At 38.7% G+C, this 22,079-nt stretch overlaps 4 protein-coding genes across 4 annotated transcripts in view; 2 read left to right on the forward strand and 2 right to left on the reverse strand.

Annotated features, from left to right (window-relative positions):
- LOC134853352 (UV excision repair protein RAD23 homolog) overlaps positions 1-22,079 on the reverse strand; it is a 524,307-nt gene that overhangs the window by 495,789 nt on the left and 6,439 nt on the right. The window lies entirely within an intron of this gene.
- The window catches only part of LOC134853552 (mitochondrial Rho GTPase 1-A-like), a 31,564-nt gene continuing 17,634 nt past the window's right edge, over positions 8,150-22,079 (forward strand). Inside the window, exon 1 of the mRNA XM_063869552.1 lies at positions 8,150-8,166. The gene's annotated coding sequence lies outside the window, so the exon portion shown is untranslated. The remainder of the gene's footprint in view (positions 8,167-22,079) is intronic.
- Positions 14,261-19,213, reverse strand: LOC134852921 (pancreas transcription factor 1 subunit alpha-like). Its single transcript, XM_063868789.1, has 2 exons — positions 18,945-19,213; positions 14,261-18,107 (listed from the first exon to the last, which is right to left on the reverse strand). Exons 1-2 carry the CDS (start codon positions 19,209-19,211, stop codon positions 17,724-17,726), a joined length of 651 nt encoding a protein of 216 aa, XP_063724859.1. The 5' UTR covers positions 19,212-19,213; the 3' UTR covers positions 14,261-17,723.
- On the forward strand, positions 19,967-20,988 carry LOC134852920 (acyl-CoA-binding domain-containing protein 6-like). The gene has a single exon (XM_063868788.1). It carries the CDS (start codon positions 19,988-19,990, stop codon positions 20,729-20,731), a length of 744 nt encoding a protein of 247 aa, XP_063724858.1. The 5' UTR covers positions 19,967-19,987; the 3' UTR covers positions 20,732-20,988.

Raw genomic sequence — 22,079 nt, forward strand, 5'->3', positions numbered from 1 at the left:
GGCTAATGCAATAGAAAGTCCTCTGGGTCGATGGAATCCATGCAAAGGTTTTATCGGTTTACGAGAAAGAGTTCTGATGGCTCGAATGCGTGAAATCATGTAATAAAAAGTTGGCCTTGACAAATGCATGCAGATGTCTGTAGGAAATATTAAAGAGCTCAATGAGAAATTATGGAATCAATTACGAGAAATCAATCTTGAAGATATGGTATCTGGATCATTTGCTATTTTGTGTTCTACTTGCAAAAGACATTCAGAATCTTGCCTCTAAAATCCCTCTATTGAGGGCCGTCTACACAAGATTACAGACTTTTAACAGGAAAAACCTTATTTAAAAACTTTATCACAACTATTACGCTATGCAATAGAAAGTCAACTGGGTCCAATGGAATCCATCCGAAGGTTTTATCGGCTTACGCGAAAGAGTTTTGGTCGCCCGAATGCGTGAAATCATGTAATAAAAAGTTGGCCTTGACAAATGCGTGCAGATGTCTGTAGGAAATATTAAAGAGCTCAGTCAGAAATTATGAAATTAATTGCGAGAAATCAATCTTGAAGATCTGGTATCTGGATCGTTTGCTATTTTGTGTTCTACTTGTCTCTAAAATCCCTCCATTGAGGGCCTTCCACGCAAGATTACAGACATTTAACATGAAAAACACTATTTAAAATGTTTATCACAACAATTAGGCTAATGCAATAGAAAGTCCCCTGGGCCCGATGGAATCCATCCAGAGGTTTTATCGGTTTACGCGAAAGATTTCTTGTGGCTCGAATGCGTGAAATCATGTAATAAAAAATTGGCCTCGACAAATGCGTGCTGATGACTGTAGGAAATATTAAAGAGCTCAGTGAGAAATTATGAAATCAATTGCGAGAAATCAATCTTGAAGATATGGTATCTGGATCGTTTGCTATTTTGTGTTCTAGTTGCAAAAGACATTCATTCAGAATCTTGTCTCTAAAATCCCTCCATTGAGGGCCTTCCACACAAGATTACAGACATTTAACATGAAAAACACTATATAAAAAGTTTATCACAACAATTAGGCTAATGCAATAAGTTTATCACAACCTTTTAGCCTAATTGTTGTGATAAATTTATTAAATAGATTTGTTATGTTTGATGTTTGTGCCTGTTTGTGTAGCGCCCTCTGAGGGATTTTAGAGACAGGTCGGTCAAGTGGCTTTCTGTGGGGAGGTGGAAAACTGGAACTGGCTTGATGAGTCTGGTGGTTCACTGCTGGACCTACTGAGCTCGGGTGAGATTGTTCCTTTTTGATTTTTATAATTCGATTTTAAAATTTAAGTTAATTCAATGGTCTTTTATTTTTTTTTTGCTGATTTATAAATTTTCTACTAACCGCTTATCATGGGTTAGTTCAGTCCCCTATAGTCCAGTCAAAATCCTTTTTTTACCTTTATACTGCGTCAAGATGAGGAAAAACAACAAATAGTGTACAAGCAAAAATTGCATAAAATCTTCAGGACTGATAAATTGGATTAGATGTGATTGTTGTCCTAGTTGGTATCATATAAGTTGTGTAAATATTTCTCTTAGCGACTCTAAGAAAACCCAATGGTTTCAGTGTCCTTTATGCGTTGATGTTAAATCTGTTAATAAATCAACAATAGGTAATAATTTAGTTCTAGACAATCATGTTAAAACGGCCATCTCAAATGTCCGAGTACTCAAGAGAGTCCAAAAAAACTCTCTTGAGTGTTACTTCCAAAACCCAAGTTTCAAGCCCGCCTCTGAGTGACCTCGAGCAGAGAATAAAGCTAATAAGTAGTAAGCTTGATGAAGGAAATGTAAAGGGATGAATAAGGGCTGCTGCTTCGGATAACAAAATTGCTCCTTTTTCAAGTGATAAATATCAAAAATTGTTGTCTAAGCACCCTCAGCGAGCTAATTTTGCAGCTCCAAATCCAGAAAAGTTGGATAGTTTTTTCGTAACCGATTTCGACCTATGCAAAGCGATAATGTCGTTCCGAACGGATCAGCAGCAGGTCCTGATAAAATGGTTCCTCAAAATTTTAAAGATCTTGTTAGTAAGTCGAATGGCAGTGCAGGACTTAGTTTTCTGAAATCGCTTACTAAGCTGATAAACCTCATTGGAGATGGCAAAATAACCGAACCCCTAAGACCTTTCTTTTTTGGCGCAAAGCTTATCGCCCTCATACAAATAGACTGAATTTGAGACCGATTGTCATAAGCAACACGCTGAGACGTATCGCGCATTGCCATAAGCAACACGCTGAGACGTACCTTTTTTTACGGAAGCTCTGTCATAATGTCAGGGGACGGAACTCAACAATGTGATCCTGAAGCCCCACCCCTTTCTGCGGAAACAATTCAGACACTAGTCAAACAGTTGGAGTCGAAAATTAACATCTGGTATTTAGATGATGGAAATTTAGCCGACGAGTATAAGGTAGTACTCCGGGACCTCAAAAACATTCTGAGATCGGAACAAAATTACGGCCTGAGCTTGAACACTGAGAAGTGCGAACTTTGTTTTTTGAGACCGACTACTAGTACACAGTATAATTCAGTTTTAACACAATTTCGAAACATATGCCCCAAAATAAAAATAGAAACAAAAAAAGAACTCCTCAATTAAGGATCTCCAATCGGCGAACTTTGCTTGAAAGAATTGCTCGACGAAAAAATTAAGGAGCTTGAAAAAATCTCGGGTGTCTTTGACAAACTAGACGCCCATTTGGTTTTTACCTCCTGAAAAATTGCTTTAGCATGCGAAAACTTCTATGTTTTTTGCAAGCAGTTCTCCCGGCAGCCAAAGTTGGCTTGGGCGTTTCTTCTGCTCATCTACTCGCTTAACCCGCTTTCTTAGCCTCAGCAGCAGGAGCAAAAGATACCTTGAGCGAAATCTTTGGTTTGGAGCATGGGGATGGAACATATGATGATGCGCTTAAACGGTGGTTTGAACTTGGAAAAATTGAAATGGGTCCGGCAAATGAAATCCAAAAAAAATGGACGGAACCAATTTTTGACAGCGAAAATGCAGACTTGATTTTACGACTCGAACCAGCGGACGTAAAAAGTTTCAGCGCGTTCCAATTAGATATGGCTTCCAGTGGTTGAACGTCATCCCGTGCAAAAAATTAAGGTTAAAACAGTCGATCCAACAACTCAGAACTGCAATAGGACTTCAATTAGGCTCAAAAATATGCGAACGGCATACATGCGAGTGCGGAAAAGACGTTACCGAGGATGATTGGCATGGTCTTTCTTGCCTCAAAAGTGCAGGGAGATTCTCTAGGCTTTCAAACCTGATTGCCCTTAAAAAGCAGAGTTTATCTTCTACTCACATTCCGTCTGTTTTAGAACCACAACACCTCTACAGGACCGATCAGAAGCGACCAGACGGTTTGACGCTCGTTCCATGGGCTGTTGGTAAGCAGCTCTTGTGGGATGTAACGGTAGTAGACTCCTTAGCTCCTTGTAGAATTAATGTCGGGTCTGTTTGTAACCCTGGTATGGCTGCCGCTGAAGCGGAAGAGCAAAAAATTGACAAGTATAAAGATCTTGTAAAAGATGGATATCTTTTTCAACCGCTAGCTTTTGAAATTCAGGGCGCGGCCGGCCCCAGCACAGAAATTCATTTGAGCAAGCTTTTTATGAACCTAAGCATATGCACTGAGGAACCCAGAGCAGGCAGCTTTTTAAAACATAGATTCTCCCTGGCAATACAGATTGCGAACGCCGCCTGCGTTATTGGAACACTAGATGACAAAGTAACTTTCGACGAAGTTTTTTATTTGTAACACTTGTATTTTATATTTTCTCGTATCGAGTTGCGTGTTCTTATTGATAAAAACGTAACCCGTATCGATTTTAATTGAAAAGGACTGAAGCACTTGTCATCTTCTTTTAACATTATCACTTCCATATCTAGAAAATTCCAAGGATTTTGACTGAAATACATGATGAAGGGACTCCAGACTGTAACCTCGGTTACTATGATACTTTTGACCTTCCGATTACAATAGCATAATAAAATAATAAAGAGAAAAGAAGATCGAGAAGATCAACGAATTCGAAATTGAGAAAGACCTATGCTCTTGGATGGACAACATCTGACCTTCGAAACACTTATCAACGAAAAAGTATCAAAAGGAAATTTCATGATAGCAATTATCATAAAAACTTTCTCGAAACGGACAAATCAAGTGGCTTGATCTACAAAGACTTGGGCTTGATACGACCACACCTTGAGTTTTCCAATCTAACCTGGTATCCCAAATTGAAAAAGCTCAGAAGGATTTCGGAAAATGTGCAGAGAAGTTGACCTGTCTCTTTGAGGGACTCCAAAGCTTATCTTATTACAAATGTCTTTAAAGTTTAGACAGCATCACTTGCGTGCAGAAAAGAAAGGATGGTGATATGCTCCGGGTTTTATGACAGAAACTCGACTGGATACTTTTATTAAGTTTGTCCCAGTCAGCCTTGTTAAAAGCGTATTTTATATCAGTTACTGTAAACTGCGTTTCCTCCTTTTCGAGTTCGATAGATGTAACAGTTGGTTTATGGTCGGAAAAACTTTTGTCGTTTTGCATAAGATCTTTTTGTAAAATATTATCATATTCGCAGTTGACCATGGAATCTGGATTATTGGCTGGGACAACGTCTAATTGACTAGTCGATTGATTGCTGAAGTTTCTTTCAACAAGTGCATCAGTTATTTGTTTTTCGTAATCAAGATTTGATGACATAGTTAACAAGTTCGTTTGTGTTAGATTTAAGTCACCTGTTAGAATGATCAGATTACATTGACACTCCTTTGCCTTAAGCTGAACGTTTTCTAATAAGGTTTTCAAATCCTTTATTTCCCATTGGTAGACACTTGGTTACGGAGCTTTGTGTATGCAACAAAGCAAAATTTTGCTGTCTTTTTTAGGTTTATTTTTGATGGTTATACAATCGGAATGTTCATTTTGTAATGAGATATGTTCGTGAAGAATGTCGTTTTTGGTTGCAATTTGTACTCCGCCATGTTTTGTTTTACGATCATCATTTGTCATTTGGTCTTTTCTATATAACTGGTAAGTACTTAGGAAAAGCGCTGCTGATGGGATTTCGCAAGTTAACCAAGTTTCTGATAAGCATAAAATGTCGTAATCGTGTGTATTTAGCGTATTTGAAAACTTTGTTCTACTGTTTATATCTACTAAACTTCGAGTTTTAAAAGTCATAATTGAGATTGTTGCTAGTCATTTTTCGGTTTCTGAGTCACTTGTCTCATCGCCGTAAGTGCTTTTTTCTAATGGTATCCTTTTTTCGTTTTCCAATATTTCAATTATGAGATTTTTTACCCAAATATCTTTCGAGGTTAATTGATTAACTCTCTAAGTTTTTTCTAGGTAATCTTCAAGCTTGTCTGCCGCCCTCAGTGTAAGATCTCGGCTGATTTGGTTTTCAGTATTTATCAGGAGTGTTCTTGGTTGTTGTTTACTTGCGTCATATTTACCGAGTTTTTGCGCTTTAGTAAGTTTTTTATATTCGACGTTAAGATGTTGAAGAAGCTTTTATACTTCGGCAAAATCAGCATGTAATCTATCATCAGCCGAGTTTGAGCTTGATTCTGGTATACCTCGTATATATACTCCTAGCGAAGTTTTTTTCGGGACTTGAAATTGATTTTCCAAGATTCACTTTTACTAAGGATTGTTTGTATGTTTTGGTATCTTTTTTCACGTTTATGACTTCCGATTGAACATTTGTAAGGATGTTTTTTGACTTTTCAAATTTATCGGTTAGGGTTTTCATTTGTTCCTAAAGTTTTTTCATTTGATTATTTGTTTCCTTTTGAAATTTTTTCAGGTTTTCGTCTATTTTTGTTACCAACTTTGATTCCAAGTTTGACAAAAAATCGTGTTTTTTTTCGGTTTGCAACTATTGCAGATGTGGATAAGATTGTCGTTAAGTGTTCAGAGATCTTCTATAGTATTCTTTTCAAACTCTGTACCCTCTGTTGTTAAATGAAATGCTTTATTACAAATGCAACAAACGAATTTGTTGTCATTTTTAACTTTCTTGTTGCACGTAGCGCAGTTATCACGCGTCATTTCATTGCTTGAGTTCGATTGGGGCAATTGGATAGTTCGTTAGAGTTAGGGTGGAGTTTAAACACAAATTGATTTAAACTTATCCGGTGGCCCCTGAGGGGATCTTTAGAAAGTTTAAGCCAGAGGAGACAACTAACAAATTATACCCGTGAGCCCCTGAAGGGACCTTTGGTAGATTAATTTTATCTGTAACGGTCACGTAAAGATAAGGATAGAAAAAAGAAAAGATTGATGTATACTTGAGCTACCAGTTTCTGCACGTGCACTAACAATCGTTCAAAAGCTTCGAGTACTTCTTATACAGATTTTTTCTCTTGATGAGATTTTTCAGGTTTTTCAGACCGTCTCCGTTTAGATGGTAGTGATCGTTCGTAAAATATCTGTCACCTGTAATAAAAATCGCAACGTTTCTGAATTTCCACTTGACCTCGGCCTTCTAGTTAGATTTCCTTTCGGCTTTGGCGAGAAGTAAATCGTTTACAGATTTTGATCTCGTTTTGTTTTTGTCACGCTCTGGTACATCGATGACGAATACGTTGGAAGCTCGTTCACAAAGGAAATTTGCTTAGTCAGCAATGTTGTCGGCTACTTGAGTAGCTGGGTTTGAAGTCGATCGGGTGTAGTTATACAGATCGTTTCCGCCGACAAAAATAATGACGAGGTCGAACAGATTATGAGGAGGCAGATAAATGTAAAAGTGTTTTACACTGACACCGGGTAGTGACAAGACGTTCAAGTTTCCTACTCGAAGATGTCTGGCCTGGGAATCAGCAATTAGGAGTGGTCTGGTTGGAGAAGTCTTGAAGATATGGTATCTAGATTGTTTGCTATTTTGTGTTCTACTTGCAAAAGACATTCAGAATCTTGTCTCTAAAATCCCTCCATTGAGGGCCTTCCACACAAGATTACAGATATTTAACATGAAAAACACTGTTTAAAAAGTTTATCACAACAATTAGGCTGATGCAATAGAAAGTCATCTGCGCCCGATGAAATCCATCCAAACGTTTTATCGGTTTACGCGAAAGAGTTCTGGTGGCTCGAATGCGTGAAATCATGTAATAAAAAGTTGGCCTTGACAAATGCGTGCAGATGTCTTTAGGAAATATTAAAGAGCTCAGTGAGAAATTATGAAATCAAATGCGAGAAATCAATCTTGAAGATATGGCATCTGGATCGTTTGCTATTTTGTGTTCTACTTGCAAAAGACATTCAGAATTTTGCCTCTAAAATCCATCTATTGAGGGTCGTCCACACAAGATTACAGACATTTAACATGAAAAACCTTATTTAAAAACTTTATCACAACAATTAGGCTAATGCAATAGAAAGTCCCCTGGGTCCGATGGAATCCATCCAAAGGTTTTATCTGTTTACGCGAAAGAGTTCTGGTGGCTCGAATGCGTAAAATCATGTAATAAAAAGTTGGCCTTGACAAATGCGTGCAGATGTCTTTAGGAAATATTAAAGAGCTCAGTAGGAAATTATGAAATCAATTGCGAGAAATCAATCTTGAAGATATGGTATCTGGATCGTTTGCTATTTTGTGTTCTACTTGTCTCTAAAATCCCTCCATTGAGGGCCTTCCACAAAAGATTACAGACATTTAACATGAAAAACACTATTTAAAAAGTTTATCACAACAATTAGGCCAATGCAATAGAAAGTCCCCTGGGCCCGATTGAATCAATCCAAAGGTTTTATCGGTTTAAGCGAAAGATTTCTGGTGGCTCCAATGCGTGAAATCATGTAATAAAATGTAATAAAAAATTGGCCTCAACAAATGCGTGCAGATGACTGTAGGAAATATTAAAGAGCTCAGTAAGAAATTATGAAATCAATTGCGAGAAATCAATCTTGAAGATATGGTATCTGGATCGTTTTCTATTTTGTGTTCTACTTGCAAAAGACATTCAGAATTTTGTCTCTAAAATCCCTCCATTGAGGGCCTTCCACACAAGATTACAGACCTTTAACATGAAAAACACTATTTAAAAAGTTTATCACAACAATTAGGCTAATGCAATAAGTTTATCACAACCTTTTAGCCTAATTGTTATGATAAACTTATTAAATAGATTTGTTATGTTTGATGTTTGTGCCTGTTTGTGTAGCGCCCTCTGAGGGATTTTGGAGACAGATCGGTCAAGTGGCTTTCTGTGGGGAGGTGGGAAACTGGAACTGGCTTGATGAGTCTGGTGGTTGACTGCTGGACCTACTGAGCTCGGGTGAGATTGTTCCTTGTTTTTAATTTTTATAATTCGATTTTAAAATTTAAGTTATTTTAATTGTCTTTTATTTTTTTTGCTGATTTATAAAACTCCCACTAACCGCTTATCATGGGTTAGTTCAGTCCCCTAAAGTCCAGTCAAAATCCTTTTTTTACCTTTATACTGCGTCAAGATGAGGAAAAACAACATAGAGTGTACAAGCAAAAATTGCATAAAATCTTCAGGACTGATAAATTGGATTAGATGTGATTGTTGTCGTAGTTGGTTTCATAATATTTCTCTTAGCGACTCTAAGAAAAACCAATGGTTTCAGTGTCCTTTATACGTTGATGTTAAATCTGTTAATAAATCAATAATAGGTAACGATTTAGTTCTAGACAATTATGTTAAAACAGCCATCTCAAATGTCCGAGTACTCAAGAGAGTCCAAAAAACTCGCGTGTTCTCTTGGCGGAAAGTCTGTGAGACAAATTACATGACATCGTCTACAATGTAGAAGATGTTACAAAATGGCTAACTTTTTTTAACGTTGTTCTTGTTTTTTTTGGAGCAACCGAAAAGAAGTGGATGCAAACAGACCACAAGCCTGAGCTCTTTGATAAATAAAAAATTCGAGCAAATGACGTTTCACTTCCAAAACCCCATCCCCAAGTTTCAAGCCCGCCTCTGAGTGACTTCGAGCAGAGAATAAAGCTAATAATTAGTAAGCTTGATGAAGAAAATGTAAAGGGATGAGTAAGACTTGCTGCTTCGGATGACAAAATTGCTCCTTTTTCAACTGATATCTATCAAAAATTGTTGTCTAAGCACCCTCAGCAAGCCAAAATTGCAGCTCCAAATCCAGAAAAGTTGGATAGTTTTTTCGTAACCGATTTCGACCTATACAAAGCGATAATGTCCTTTCCGAACGGATCAGCAGCAGGTCCTGATAAAATAGTTCCTCAAATTTTTAAAGATCTTGTTAATAAGTCGAATGGCAGTGCAGGACTTAGTTTTAAGAAATCGTTACTAAGCTGAGAAACATCATTGGAGATGGCAAAATACCCGAACCCCTAAGACCTTTCTTTTTTGGCGCAAAGCTTATCGCCCTCATAAAAATAGACTTAGGGTTGAGACCGATTGCCATAAGCAACACGCTGAGACGTATCGCGTCTAAATGCGCTGGAAGCAATGCCCTCTCCGAGCGGCGAAAAAATTTATTCGGAAACGCAGAGGTAGGATGCGGTAACAAACGAGGAGCATAAATAGCTGCGCACTCGTTTCGAAACCAAATTGAACGCGACGACAATCCAAAAGGCACTGTTCTTTTAAAACAAGATTTTAGGAAAGCCTTTAACTCTCTAAATAGAGAAACCATGAGGAATTCAAATCGCCGCGAATTGTATAATTACACCCATTGCGCGTATGGTAAACCTTCAGATGACAACATTGCTCCTTTTTCAACTGATAACTATCAAAAATTGTTGTCTAAGCACCCTCAGCAAGCCAAAATTGCAGCCCCATATCCAGAAAATTTGGATAGTTTTTTCGTAACCAATTTCGACCTATACAAAGCGATAATGTCCTTTCCGAACGGATCAGCAGCAGGTCCTGATAAAATAGTTCCTCAAATTTTTAAAGATCTTGTTATTAAGTCGAATGGCAGTGCAGGACTTAGTTTTCTGAAATCGCTTACTAAGCTGATAAACCTCATTGGAGATGGCAAAATACCCAAACCCCTAAGACCTTTCTTTTTTGGCGCAAAGCTTATCGCCATCATAAAATTAGACTCAGGGTTGAGACCGATTGCCATAAGCAACACGCTGAGACGTATCGCGTCTAAATGCGCTGGAAGCAAGGCCCTCTCCAAGCGACAAAGTTTATTCGGAAACGCACAGGTAGGATGCGGTAACAAACGAGGAGCAGAAATAGCTACGCACTCGTTTCGAAACCAAATCGAACGCGACGACAATCCAAAAGACACTGTGCTTTTAAAACTAGATTTTAAGAATGCCTTTAACTCTCTAAATAGAGAAACAATGAGGAATCACGTTTATTCAAATCGCCCCGAATCGTATAATTACACCTATTGCGCTTATGGTAAAACTTCGGATGTCAACATTGCTCCTTTTTTGACCGATAACTATCAAAAATTGTTGTCTAAGCACCCTCAGCGAGCCAAATTTGCAGCCCCATATCCAGAAAAGTTGGATAGTTTTTTCGTAACCGATTTCGACCTATACAAAACGATAATGTCTTTTCCAAACGGATCAGCAGCAGGTCCTGATAAAATAGTTCCTCAAAATTTTAAAGATCTTGTTAGTAAGTCGAATGGCAGTGCAGGACTTAGTTTTCTGAAATCGCTTACTAAGCTTACAAACCTCATTGGAGATGGCAAAATACCCGAACCCCTAGGACTTTTCTTTTTTGGCGCAAAGCTTATAGCCCTCATACAAATAGAGTGAATTTGAGACCGACTGTCATAAGCAGCACGCTGAGACGTATCGCGTATTGCCATAAGCAACACGCTGAGACGTACCTTTTTTACGGAAGCTCTGTCATAATGTCAGGAGACGAAACTCAACAAGGTGATCCTGAAGCCCCATCCCTTTCTGCGGAAACATTTCATACACTAGGCAAACAGTTGGAGTCGAAAAGTAACATCTGGTATTTAGATGATGGAAATTTAGCCGACGAGTATAAGGTACCTCCGGGACCTCAAAAACATTCTGAGATCGGAACAAAATTACGGTCTGAGCTTGAACACTGAGAAGTGCGAACTTTGTTTTTTGAGACCGACTACTAGTACACAGTATAATTCAGTTTTAACACAATTTCGAAACATATGCCCTTAAAATAAAAATAGAAACAAAAGAAGAACTCCTCAATTAAGGATCTCCAATCGGCGAACTTTGCACTTGTCATCTTCTTTTAACATTATCACTTCCATATCTAGAAATTTCCAAGGATTTTGACTGGAATACATGATGAAGGGACTCCTGACTGTAACCTCGGTTACTATGATACTTTGACCTTCTGATTACTTTAGCATAATAAAGAGAAAAGAAAAAAAAATTGCGAGAAGATCAACGAATTCGAAATTGAGAAAAACCTATGCTCTTGGATGGACAACATCTGACCTTCGAAACACTTATCAACGAAAAAGTATCAAAAGGAAATTTCATGATAGCAATTATCATAAAAACTTTCTCGAAACGGACAAATCAAGTGGCTTGATCTACAAAGGCTTGGGCTTGATACGACCACACCTTGAATTTTCCAATCTAACCTGTTACCCCAAATTGAAAAAGCTCAGAGAGAGAGAGAGAGAGAGAGAAAGAGAAAAAGTTTAATTTAAACACCTCAAATGAGATAAAACTAAAATGTTCACTGTCTATGAAGGATTTTCACCAACCGCATTCTAGTTTGTAGATCCTTGAGATACGAGCAGTTGTCTAGCACCTGGTTGTAGTTATCAGCTGCAGAGTCTCATTATTTACAATCACATGAGCAGTCCGGTTTGTAGCAGCGTTCAGTCTTACAAATCGCGTTATGTAGGCCGTTGTTATAGTAGCTGGCTATGGCTCTGCGCGTTTGCCCAGTTGATTTTTCGATGTTCAGAAAGTCGTTTTCAAAAATGTGATGTAGCAGTCGGCTAGTAGACGCATATTTGGATAACCCAGACCAGCGTTTCCAGAAGTACCCTGCAACTGGTTTTGCGTGCTCTAAACTGTCTGTAAAAATGCTGCAACCGTAAGCAGCCGATGGCAGAATAACACTCATGAATAGTCTGTGTGCATGCTGGAGCTGTAGTTTTTGAATATTGACTTTTGCAAACAAGGCGTTGATGTTGTTTATACCTTTTCTTCGTCTTTCATTCAAGTGGGCGGTTTTCTTGTTGGTGGCCCAAGTATTCAAAGGAGTTGGTGAATTCAATGTCTTCCCCCATGTAGTAGATGCAATCTGTACTCTTTAATCTGCCTCCGCGGCGAAATTTTATGACTTTTGTCTTACCGACATTAACGTTCATGTTGTTGTTTTTACAGTAAATACCGAGCCTGTAAAGAGCCAACTGGATGTCAAACGGTGATGATGAAGTGATTACTACATTGTCTGCATAGAATATGCAGAAACGCTTACACTGAACAAAAATTTCTGCCAAACCAGCAATAAACAGGGAAAACAAAAGAGGAGAGAGTTTGTCTCCTTGTGGTAGACCAAGCCGCTGGAGTATCGGGGAAGATAGATAACCATCATTAACGACATGTACTATATTGTGACGTAGGATATCATGTAGGACGAGCATAAAATTGTTGGATACACCCATCTTCGCCAATTTTTGTAATAAAGTAGAGCGATCAATGCTGTCGAAAGCCTTACGGAAATCGATGAAGCACGCATAGAGGTGGCCATTTGTTGCGATTGATGTGTCAATGTTCTCCCTGAGAATGCTAATAGCATGAATGGTTGATCTACCTCTACGGAAGCCATACTGGACGTCAGGAATTTTTCCATGCTGTTCGCACCAAGTAGCTAGCCGGTTGTGGAGTATCGATGTATAACATTTATATATACAGTTTAAGAGGGCTATGCCCCGGTGGCAATCCGGATCTTTTTTGCTGCCTTTTCCCTTGTAAAGCGGTATCAGATTTGACACTCGCCAGGCATCGGGAATGGCTTTTGAGTCAAAACAGACCTGGAACAGCGTAAAAATAAGCAAATACAGGAGACCAAAACTTTGTTTCAAAAAATCACCGGTAGTCATATCAGGTCCTGGACCTTTGTTGTTGGCTTGTCTTGATATTGCTTGTGTAACTTCTGGTAGAGAAATTGGGCGGTCCAGGTCGTCGTAGTAGTCGCATGAACTGGGTTCTTCTGGGAAGCTAACGTCTCTCTCGCCTTGGAATAAGGCTTCAAAATGAGTCATCCACACGTCTTGTTGTACTTGAGATGGCATGTTGGGGCGTTTCTTGCTACTCAAAATGCTCCAAAACTTGGATCGGTCAGCTTCTGCTGTGATAATAATAGTTTCTTCGCGATCTTTCTCGTGTGCTGTGCGTTTTTTTCTGCATAGTGCCTTGAAAGACCGTTTCGCTTGAGAATAGCTCCCCAAATTGCTTTCCCCGGTATTTGTTAGGTACTATTGTAGTTTCAAAGTTTTGTGCGCTTGATAGAAGTGCCTTTCGAACCACGGCTTTGAATGTCTCTTCTTGCGTGGTCTCGAGATGTTGTAGCTTAATTTAAGGAAATGAGAGTAGCAGTTATTTGAATCTGACAAGTTGTCATACATGACAAGTTGATGCTGTTCGTAGGTGTTAGGGTCGAAGAGGAGGGCGTGCTGTTTCCTCTTGTCGACTTTCCCGGCATGAAAAACTATTCTGCAGGAAACAATCTGATGTTTTGTCTGAAACATCTGTTGCGTAGCCGGAATTGTTGCTGTTATATTTTTTGTAAAGAAAAGATCAATCGTACTCGAGCCGTTGTGGGAATAATAAGTGCAATTTTTTGGAGAGTTGATGCAGCGGAGGCCAGAAAATTGTAGGTTTTCACATAGGATCTCACCCCGTACGTGATCACCATCAATGCGACCGTTGAAATCGCCACCGAGTAGAATTTTTGCACAGGTGGGCACTGTGTCTAGGATTTGGCAGATGTCAAGAAGAATATCATCAACGCAGGTGTTCGGTGGGTAGTAGCAAACAATGATGGAAAGTAAGTTAACAGATACACACAGCATATTTTCATTTCTATAGATCTCGGTGTTTCTGCAGTCTAGGCTCTGGCTGACGCAAATAGATAAGCCTCCCATAGGCCGTCCTCTCTGTGGCTTCACGGCTTCGGCAAAGTAACAGTAAAAACCTGGTAAAAGGCATGAGTTGTAATGTGTAGCTAGCGATTCTGTTAGTAGTAATATATCCGTGTCGAGTTCATTGTTTGTCAGTAGTGGATTGTTTGTCTTAGCACTTTCTATGTTTCACAGAATTACTTTAAGCTCTTCTGTGTTAGGTTTCATTGACTGCTGTAGTCATTGTGAAACCACCATATTGTTTCTAATAATCCATGTTTTTTCCGAGTCATTCTCTTTCTTGCTTCTCAGCTCTTGTCGTAGCTCATACTGCTGTGCTTGTTCGGTTTTTGTATAGTCAGGGTTGATAAGTACTCCCTTAAATTCATCGCAATCTTTCAATTTTTTGCTACTTTTCAGTAGTTTTAGACGTGTTATGGTGTCTTTGAACGTAATGATGAGGAGCGGATTCGCATTGGCGTTGTTTTTGTTTTTGATTCGGCGTGTTGTAAATTCGTCTTCTTTAAGTGTGACAGAAACCGCACTAGCTAGATCTGTTAGCATCTCTTTGTCGGTTTGATCTTTGTCGGCTTTCAAACCACGGATAACAAGGTTGTTTGATTTTTCCGTTTGTTGTTTTTCTTCCGCTTTAACCTGTTCAACAATGGTGGCGCAGAGACTGCTGTTTTTCATATTCTTAGTAATTTTGGCGTAAGAGGGTTCAGTCTTCGTTTCATGATGCACTTTCAGTTCTGCTAGTCTTTTTGTGGCACAAAAACCACAAAAAAGTCTGCTTTTTCTAGAGTTGCAACGGCGATAGATTTTGGCAATGAAACTGTTGTCCATATTTCACAGCCGTCGCTGGAGAGCCCTATTTCTTTCTTTATGTAGTTGTTGGAATCTCGTCTTGTAATCATTGTCCCAGATGCTGGTGATAATCAAGATCAATCGTACTCAGAAATCCTCTTTTTGAGCTCTCCTTCTGAGCTTCTCCAAGCTCAGAAGGATTTTGGAAAATGTGCAGAGAAGAGCGACCTGTCTCTTTGAGGGACTCCAAAGCTTATCTTATTAATAAGAATTTTTTAAAATTGTTAATTCAAACGTTTTCGCACATTTTGTGCATCGTCAGGATATAAAATTTTTCATTTACAATAAAATGATCAAAGATCATGTATGAAATTCAAAAAGAACATGTTAGAAATTTTATCTTATTACAAACGTCTTTAAAGTTTAGACAGCATCACTTGCGTGCAGAAAATAAAGGATGGTGATATGCTCCGGGTTTTTTATGACAGAAACTCAACTGCTGGTCTCTTTGAGGCGAACGAAAGAGACTCGAGAATAAACTCTAGCAAAGTAATGGTGAAAAAAGCAAATCTGGAAACCAAGGAGAATTTCTTTACAATACGATTTTGAAGCGACTGTAAAATTTTTTCCATGTGTAAGGGTACTTAGCAAGTCCACCACCTGCTTCAAATGGAGTCTTGACGGTCACTGGAAAACAACCGGAATTAGCATGTAGAGACATAACTGGAAAAGGATGAATTGACTACAAGAAACGCAGCGCCTAACGGTCATAAAAACTTTGACTAATTCTTTCATTTATGTACTCATAATTTATGAAATATGCTTTATCGGTTTTGAAACCATATATCCGTGAAGCTGCCGGTAACAAACAACTTTCTGCAGGTCATGAAGCTGGATGTGAAGCCGCTATTCATGCGATCAGAAAAATGTTTACGGACCATGATTGCGAAGGATTGCTTTTAGTGGATGCCGAGAATGCGTTCAATGAACTCAACAGGCATACAGCCCTGAGAAACATTCAGTACTGTGTCCTGGATTCTCCACAATTTGCACTAACTTTTATCGAGAGCCTTCTCAACTATATCTTTCTGTTGATACCATTCAGTCGGAAGAAGGAACCACATAAGGTGACCCGTTAGCTATGCCTTTTTTTGGAGTCTCAGCATTGCCCATTATCAGCGCCACGGAAACATCAGGGTGCAAACAAGTTTGGATTGCTGACAATGCAACCGGAATAGGAGACGTAGACGCCCTCAAGATGTGGTGGGACAAAATCTCTACATTCGGACCGAGCTTTGGGTACTATCCGAATGCGAAGAAACCTAAAGTTCTTGTCAAACCAGAGTTTGAGGAAAGAGTCAGGGAGATATTCAAGAAATCGAGCGTAGACGTTCTCACGGAAGGACATCGCGTTCTTGGATCAGTTGTTGGAAGCCAGAAGTTTGTTGAACAATACGTATCAGGTTTGGTGGAAGAATGGCTTGCTGAGCTACAGACGCTGAGCGACATTGCAAAAACGGAGCCACAGGCCGCACTATCTTATCTGACCCATGGCTTGCAAAGCAGGTACACTTTCTTACTCAGAACCACACCTGACATCATCGTGTCTGTTCGAAAGATTTTGATGTTGAACATGCGTTGAGCTGCTCGAAGGGCGGCTTTCCAATAGTTCGTCACAACGAAATACGCGATTTGTTTGCAACTGTTCTGTCACAAGTTTGCCACGATGTAGCACTTGAACCTCAGCTGCAAGAAGTAGACCGGACTCTAACACCAGGTTCAAATTCTCAAGCTGGCGCAAGATTGGACACCAGCGCAAGTGGTGTTTGGGGAGGTAGATTTGAGAAAACGCAGGTTGACGTTCGAGTGTTCAGTCCACTCTGTAAGACCAACAGTGGACCAATTCTACAGACGTCATGAGACAGAAAAAAGGAGGAATTACGAATCGCGAGTGCTCGATACTGAAGGTGCGTCATTCTGCCCAATAGTTTTATCAACCTCTGGGGGTCAGGCTCCTGTCACACAAGCACTAGTGAAACGACTTGCCACCCTACTATCAGAAAACTCGACATTCCACGCCCTATCACAACAAGCTGGCTGAGGAACCGATTGAGCATGGCCATCACTCGATCCTGTATCATGTGTCTGAGAGGTGCACGATCGAGGTCGAAAGCCCTAGCTCGTGCTTGTGATTCTTATGCCATCGAAACATCAAACTCATTGACCCAGAACACGTTGTAGAACTGAGCCTCGTATATTTGTTTTGCTTTCTCGAAGACTCAAGCCTTCAGTACACAATATTTTGTTTTGTTTCCGTATCAAACTGTTTCTTCATTGGTTTTCCATATCTACAACTCAATCTTTACAAACGTGAAGTAAATTAAACGTTAAAAACAACAAAAATATGAAGAAGTAGTTTGGTATACCATTTGGAATTTCTGTCGGACAGAAGTTGGAATCGCAATCATAAAACATCAGCAGAACTATTGCTAAGTGACAATAAGTTCTGGCGAAACTGGCTGTTTCTCAATTCACATTCTCTACGCTGTGGCTGTTAACCATCAAGGTGGTTAAATCAGTGGCTCCGAAGGACAAAAAATGATTTGTTACCCATTCTGGCACTTCTAAAAGCCGAAAAGACTCAATTAAATGATAAAAATATAGATCAAATAATAGCAGATTTAATATTTTGCTAGAAGGGAGCGGTTTTTAAGAACTTTTTGTTTCTTAAAGATCGATCTTCTGAACTTTTCTAAGACTTTTTTAAAACACACTTGAATGTAACTCGATTTAGCTTGATATTGACAGATAATATTAACGCAAAGTTTATGCTATAGGTAGTTTTGAACAGTTGCTCCATTTCTGTAATCTCTGTTCATGGTTGAATAATCGGTCTCAAAGTAAGAGCCAATTCCCGTGGAATGCAAATGATCGGTTGGTGTGTAATAGTCCATTGATATGGGATTTGAAGGGTGAGTAATGAGTCCCCCAGCTGAAGAAGCAATAGGCGAGGGGGGAATCATAGGGTAGAAGGAGGACTCGGGGAACTGAGGTAGCAGCGAAGTCTGTTCGTAGGAATCGAAGGATATCAGGATCTGGTCCAGGAATCGGATGTAGTTGATAGCGAGCCGAAGAGTATCCACCTTGCTCAGTTTTTTCTCGTATGGCAAAGTGGGGATGTGTGACTGAAGACGTTCAAACGCTTCATTGATGGCCTTCCCGAATAGACAATGAACAGTTCATTTTGATTATTTTTTAAAAGTTAGAAGTTATTGGTGTAATGTGGATTTGAGTTAGCTGAAGTGTCCATCCAACCCATAGTTTATTTTTTAATAAAGCAGTGAAAAAAGTTCAAATGTGAGAAACACTGAGAAGGGTTTGAATTTTTGCTGGGAGAGCAGTTTTTGCCGATTTCAAGCAGTTTTTTTTCTTATTAGCTTGTTAAATATGGTACAACAATAATCATTTGCAATTCATTCTGTTTTTTTTTAAACGCCAGGAGGCGCGTTTGAAATTTAATCTCGTGCTGAAAAACCGTTGTTTGTGTAAAAATCTACAGAAACACTCATTCTTTTTTCGACCACTCAAAGAGTAGGTGGTATGGTCGTAAAGCATGTAGTATTGTTTTTCTACTCGCGATTTAAGGTTCCTCAATCAAAGCAAGCACGTATGGGGTAGAGTGCTTTCATATGCATTAAAAGCCTTTCAGTGGTGATTAGGATTCCAAAAATACTTAAGGATTCCAAAATTGTCGCGAAAAATTGGCCTGATTTTTCAGACTAATTTGCAGTGTAGATTTGGTGAAATATAAGGTCACGAACGCCAGCCTGAGCTAACTGTATTTTTCAAAGTTTGTTTCAGCGATTATTAACTGCTTTTTATAGTTTAATAAACCTCTCGATGCCATAAACCTCGAGAAAATTGTATCGAAAAACTTATGGAAAGAAAAGATTTTGGTGCAAATATCACGGTTTTCGAAACACTCTGTTTTTGCATATAAATGTACTCTTGATAAACCTATGAATGTTTGAAGTGTTCATTGTGTTGGTTGCCTTCATGCGTCTTCTCTCGCGCTGATTGGCAGCTTGTCGCTGATGATATGCAACCGGGCCACTCTTTCGCTTCCTTTTCTTCTTCTTCAGGGAGTTGCTGTGCTCGAATTGCGTGGAAGAGGCGAAACTGTTGTCCAAATCCGACAAGTTCATGTCTGCTGTGTTTGTTGAACTTCGTAAGTTTGTGGAGAATAATTTCTGATTATACTCAGAAAATTCCGCTTCTTGGCTTGAATTAAATTCTACAGATGTCGCAATTTCACTCATTTTGAGGCAACTCGTGAATTTAATTTTATTATGTTGCTGTGGTAAGTGTTTTTTTTATATGATAAATTTCCCAACTTAGAAGTGCTTGACTATTCTTAATTGAAATATTTTATGTATGCGGGATAAACAGATGCTAAACTTCATTAAAATTAGGCCACTTGAAATTTTTCCAATTATAGTCTTGAAAAAGAGTTCTCACTTGTTTGTTTATTACTTCACAAGTGTAGAGAATACTCACTTCTTTTTGATTGTTGCATCCAAATTGTGGCGGATAGTTTTGCTCTAATTTCTAAGAGTTACAGCCTATTGTTATTGCGCATCATTGAAACATCAGATCAGATGTATTGTTTTTGTTTATGAGTTGAGCAATCGAATCTTTTGAAGCGATTATATCAGTATAAGCTTATAAAAAATAACAGGGCGCGTTTGTTGCACAAGTAGGATGGATATTAACAACCTCAACTTTTTCGGTTTTTCCACTGAACTTTGCGAAGAAATAGAAATGAGTACAATTCTTTCAAAATTTTGCCGTCATGTTTAGGTTTCTTTCACAGGAGGCTTTGTAAAACATGATTAGGGTTGAAACCCATTAATACGTTTAAAATTTCACCGAAATAGTTCAATTTGTTTTTATTCGACGGTCCGCGCGTTTTTATATTAAGCTATTTTATTAACGAACTCTTATACTCGTTTTGTTCAATTTCAACTAACTGCTTTTTAAAATGAGTTGTACTTTTGTATAGAACTGTCAGTCTGTTTTTAGGGTTTGTTTTGGCATGGATGATGTTGAATATGAAAATGAGTTGTTTAATCAGGCTGCTAATTTTGTGCAAACTCAAGCGAACACTATGAAAGCGGAAGACCTTCTGTATCTCTATGGGCGCTATAAACAGTCATTAGAGGGTGACTGCCACACACAAGCGCCCTCGTTCTGGGACTTGACTGGAAAGAGAAAGTATAGCTGTTGGAAAAGTCTGGCTGGTATGGAGAAGTCACGTGCTCAGATGGAATACGTGGAGAAAGTGTCTAGTCTATTCCCAGATTGGGAGACTGAGGCTTCCAAGACTGGCTCACAGGGGTTCAGATTGTCAAATTGGGCTGTCAGTCGCCCAGTAAAGGAGGATTGTGTGGAAGATAGTAGTGATGATTCTAAGTCAATCTACGACTGGTGTCAGATTGGAAATTGTGAAAAAGTGAGAGAACTTTTGACATCCAAGAACATTCCCTCTGTCGACGATCCAGATCCACAATCAGGAATGGCTTTAATACACTGGGCGGCTGATCGCGGCAATTATGACATGTTGAAAATGTTGTTAGACTCTTTTAATGCGGACATCAATGTGAAAGACAGTGATGGCCAAACAGCCTTGCATTATGCAGTTTCGTGCGAACATTTAGAAGCTGTTCAATTGCTCTTAGATTTCGGTGCCGATAGAACTACAAAAGATAACGAGGGCTTGCTCATTGTTGATTTGGATATCGAAAACAAAGACATAAGGGAATTGCTGCGTAGCTCTTAGTAATTTAGACATTAATTTTTTTGATTATTGACTTGGTATCAAATGGAAGTCGAAATAGTGTTTTGTATTAATTTAATTGTCTCTAATGAACTTCGCCTTGGTGCTAAATTCCCAGCGAAATAATCAAATTATTTATTGATTCAGTTTTTATGGCAAGTGCCCGATTCTGTGGACTGTCACTGCCCTGTAAATCGTCTCAAAAACGTTCGCAACGAAAATATAAACAACATAAATCCGGCACGCAAGATAATTATCAAATTTTCGAGCTCATTTATTCTTCCTCAATGATCTTGTAAATTTGTTTTGGAAGTTGCTTCACAATGATGTCCTTGTTTGGATGGAGTTCAAAAATTTGAATATATATATTTTTTCGGTCTTGTTGAAATAATTTGTTTGGTGGTAACGTTTATTACCCAAGCAAAGCTTGTGTGATTGTATGAACTCTATTTTTTCCAAGCTAAGTCGCAAATATTGTTGTGATGAAATTGTTGCGACAGAATTTGTTCATTTTGAAAGTGTTCATTTTGATCCAGCTATTAAGTACAGCCAATACTAAGGATATTAACACAGCTTACTTTTTAACAAATAGCTCTTTAGCTTCTAGGTACCATGAATCTGTAGCGTAGATGTAGGGAAGGAGACCCGCAACAAAATAAAAGGGCTCGAACCTGGGCAGGATCGGATGTTTTTGAATGAACTTTTTCGTATACTAGTTAAAATGCGTCCACTCTATAAATTGAGGTTTGTTAGTTGGTATTTTTTTTTCGAATTGACTGCTAATGCGTCATAATTGGCTTGCGTCACTTAGCAATTATTTAGACTCAGTTTTTCCCAGTAACATTATTGGTCATGTTTTTGCTTGTGTATGCGAAGTGCAACTTTGCCTCTGTGATTTAGAGTACTTTTTGAACGCAAGAAAAATTTTGACTAGTTCTCAAATTTTTTTTGCGATTATTCAAAAGCTTAATGCGTGGCTCATCAACGCGCCTTTTCTTTTTTTCCCCTTCTTTACGCGAAATCTCTGATCGCCTCACCTTTCATTTCAGTTCAGTCTTAGCAGCAATTTGTATCGTTTAAGATAGGGTTCTTAAAACATTTTTCAAAATGACACATCTTGAATGACTCTTTAAAAGCATGAATCAGTTTTTTTAATGTATGCAGGCGTTTCTTTTTGAAATTTTTTTCAAAGCAAAGTTTTTAAAATTTTTTTGTTCGTTATTTTGGCGGTTGCACTTTTTAAGTGTCAATGAACCAAATGAGTGTTCACTTATTTGGTTTATGGTCGTTTTTTGGATCTTGTTAACTATTTTACCCCATATTGGAACGTAGTTAACTGTTCTCCCTCTAT

The sequence above is a fragment of the Symsagittifera roscoffensis genome, chromosome 8 (assembly GCF_963678635.1).
Source record: "Symsagittifera roscoffensis chromosome 8, txSymRosc1.1, whole genome shotgun sequence".
NCBI classification, from domain to species: domain Eukaryota; kingdom Metazoa; phylum Xenacoelomorpha; order Acoela; family Convolutidae; genus Symsagittifera; species Symsagittifera roscoffensis.

Excerpts from the sequence above, each read along its gene's own strand:
- LOC134852921 (XM_063868789.1), bottom strand. The coding sequence starts at position 19,211 with ATGAGTGAAATTGCGACATCTGTAGAATTTAATTCAAGCCAAGAAGCG. Across the intron at positions 18,108-18,944 it reads GCGAGAGAAGACGCATGAAG|GCCATCAATGAAGCGTTTGA; the intron begins GCAACCAACACA and ends CTATTCGGGAAG.
- LOC134852920 (XM_063868788.1), top strand. The coding sequence starts at position 19,988 with ATGGATGATGTTGAATATGAAAATGAGTTGTTTAATCAGGCTGCTAAT.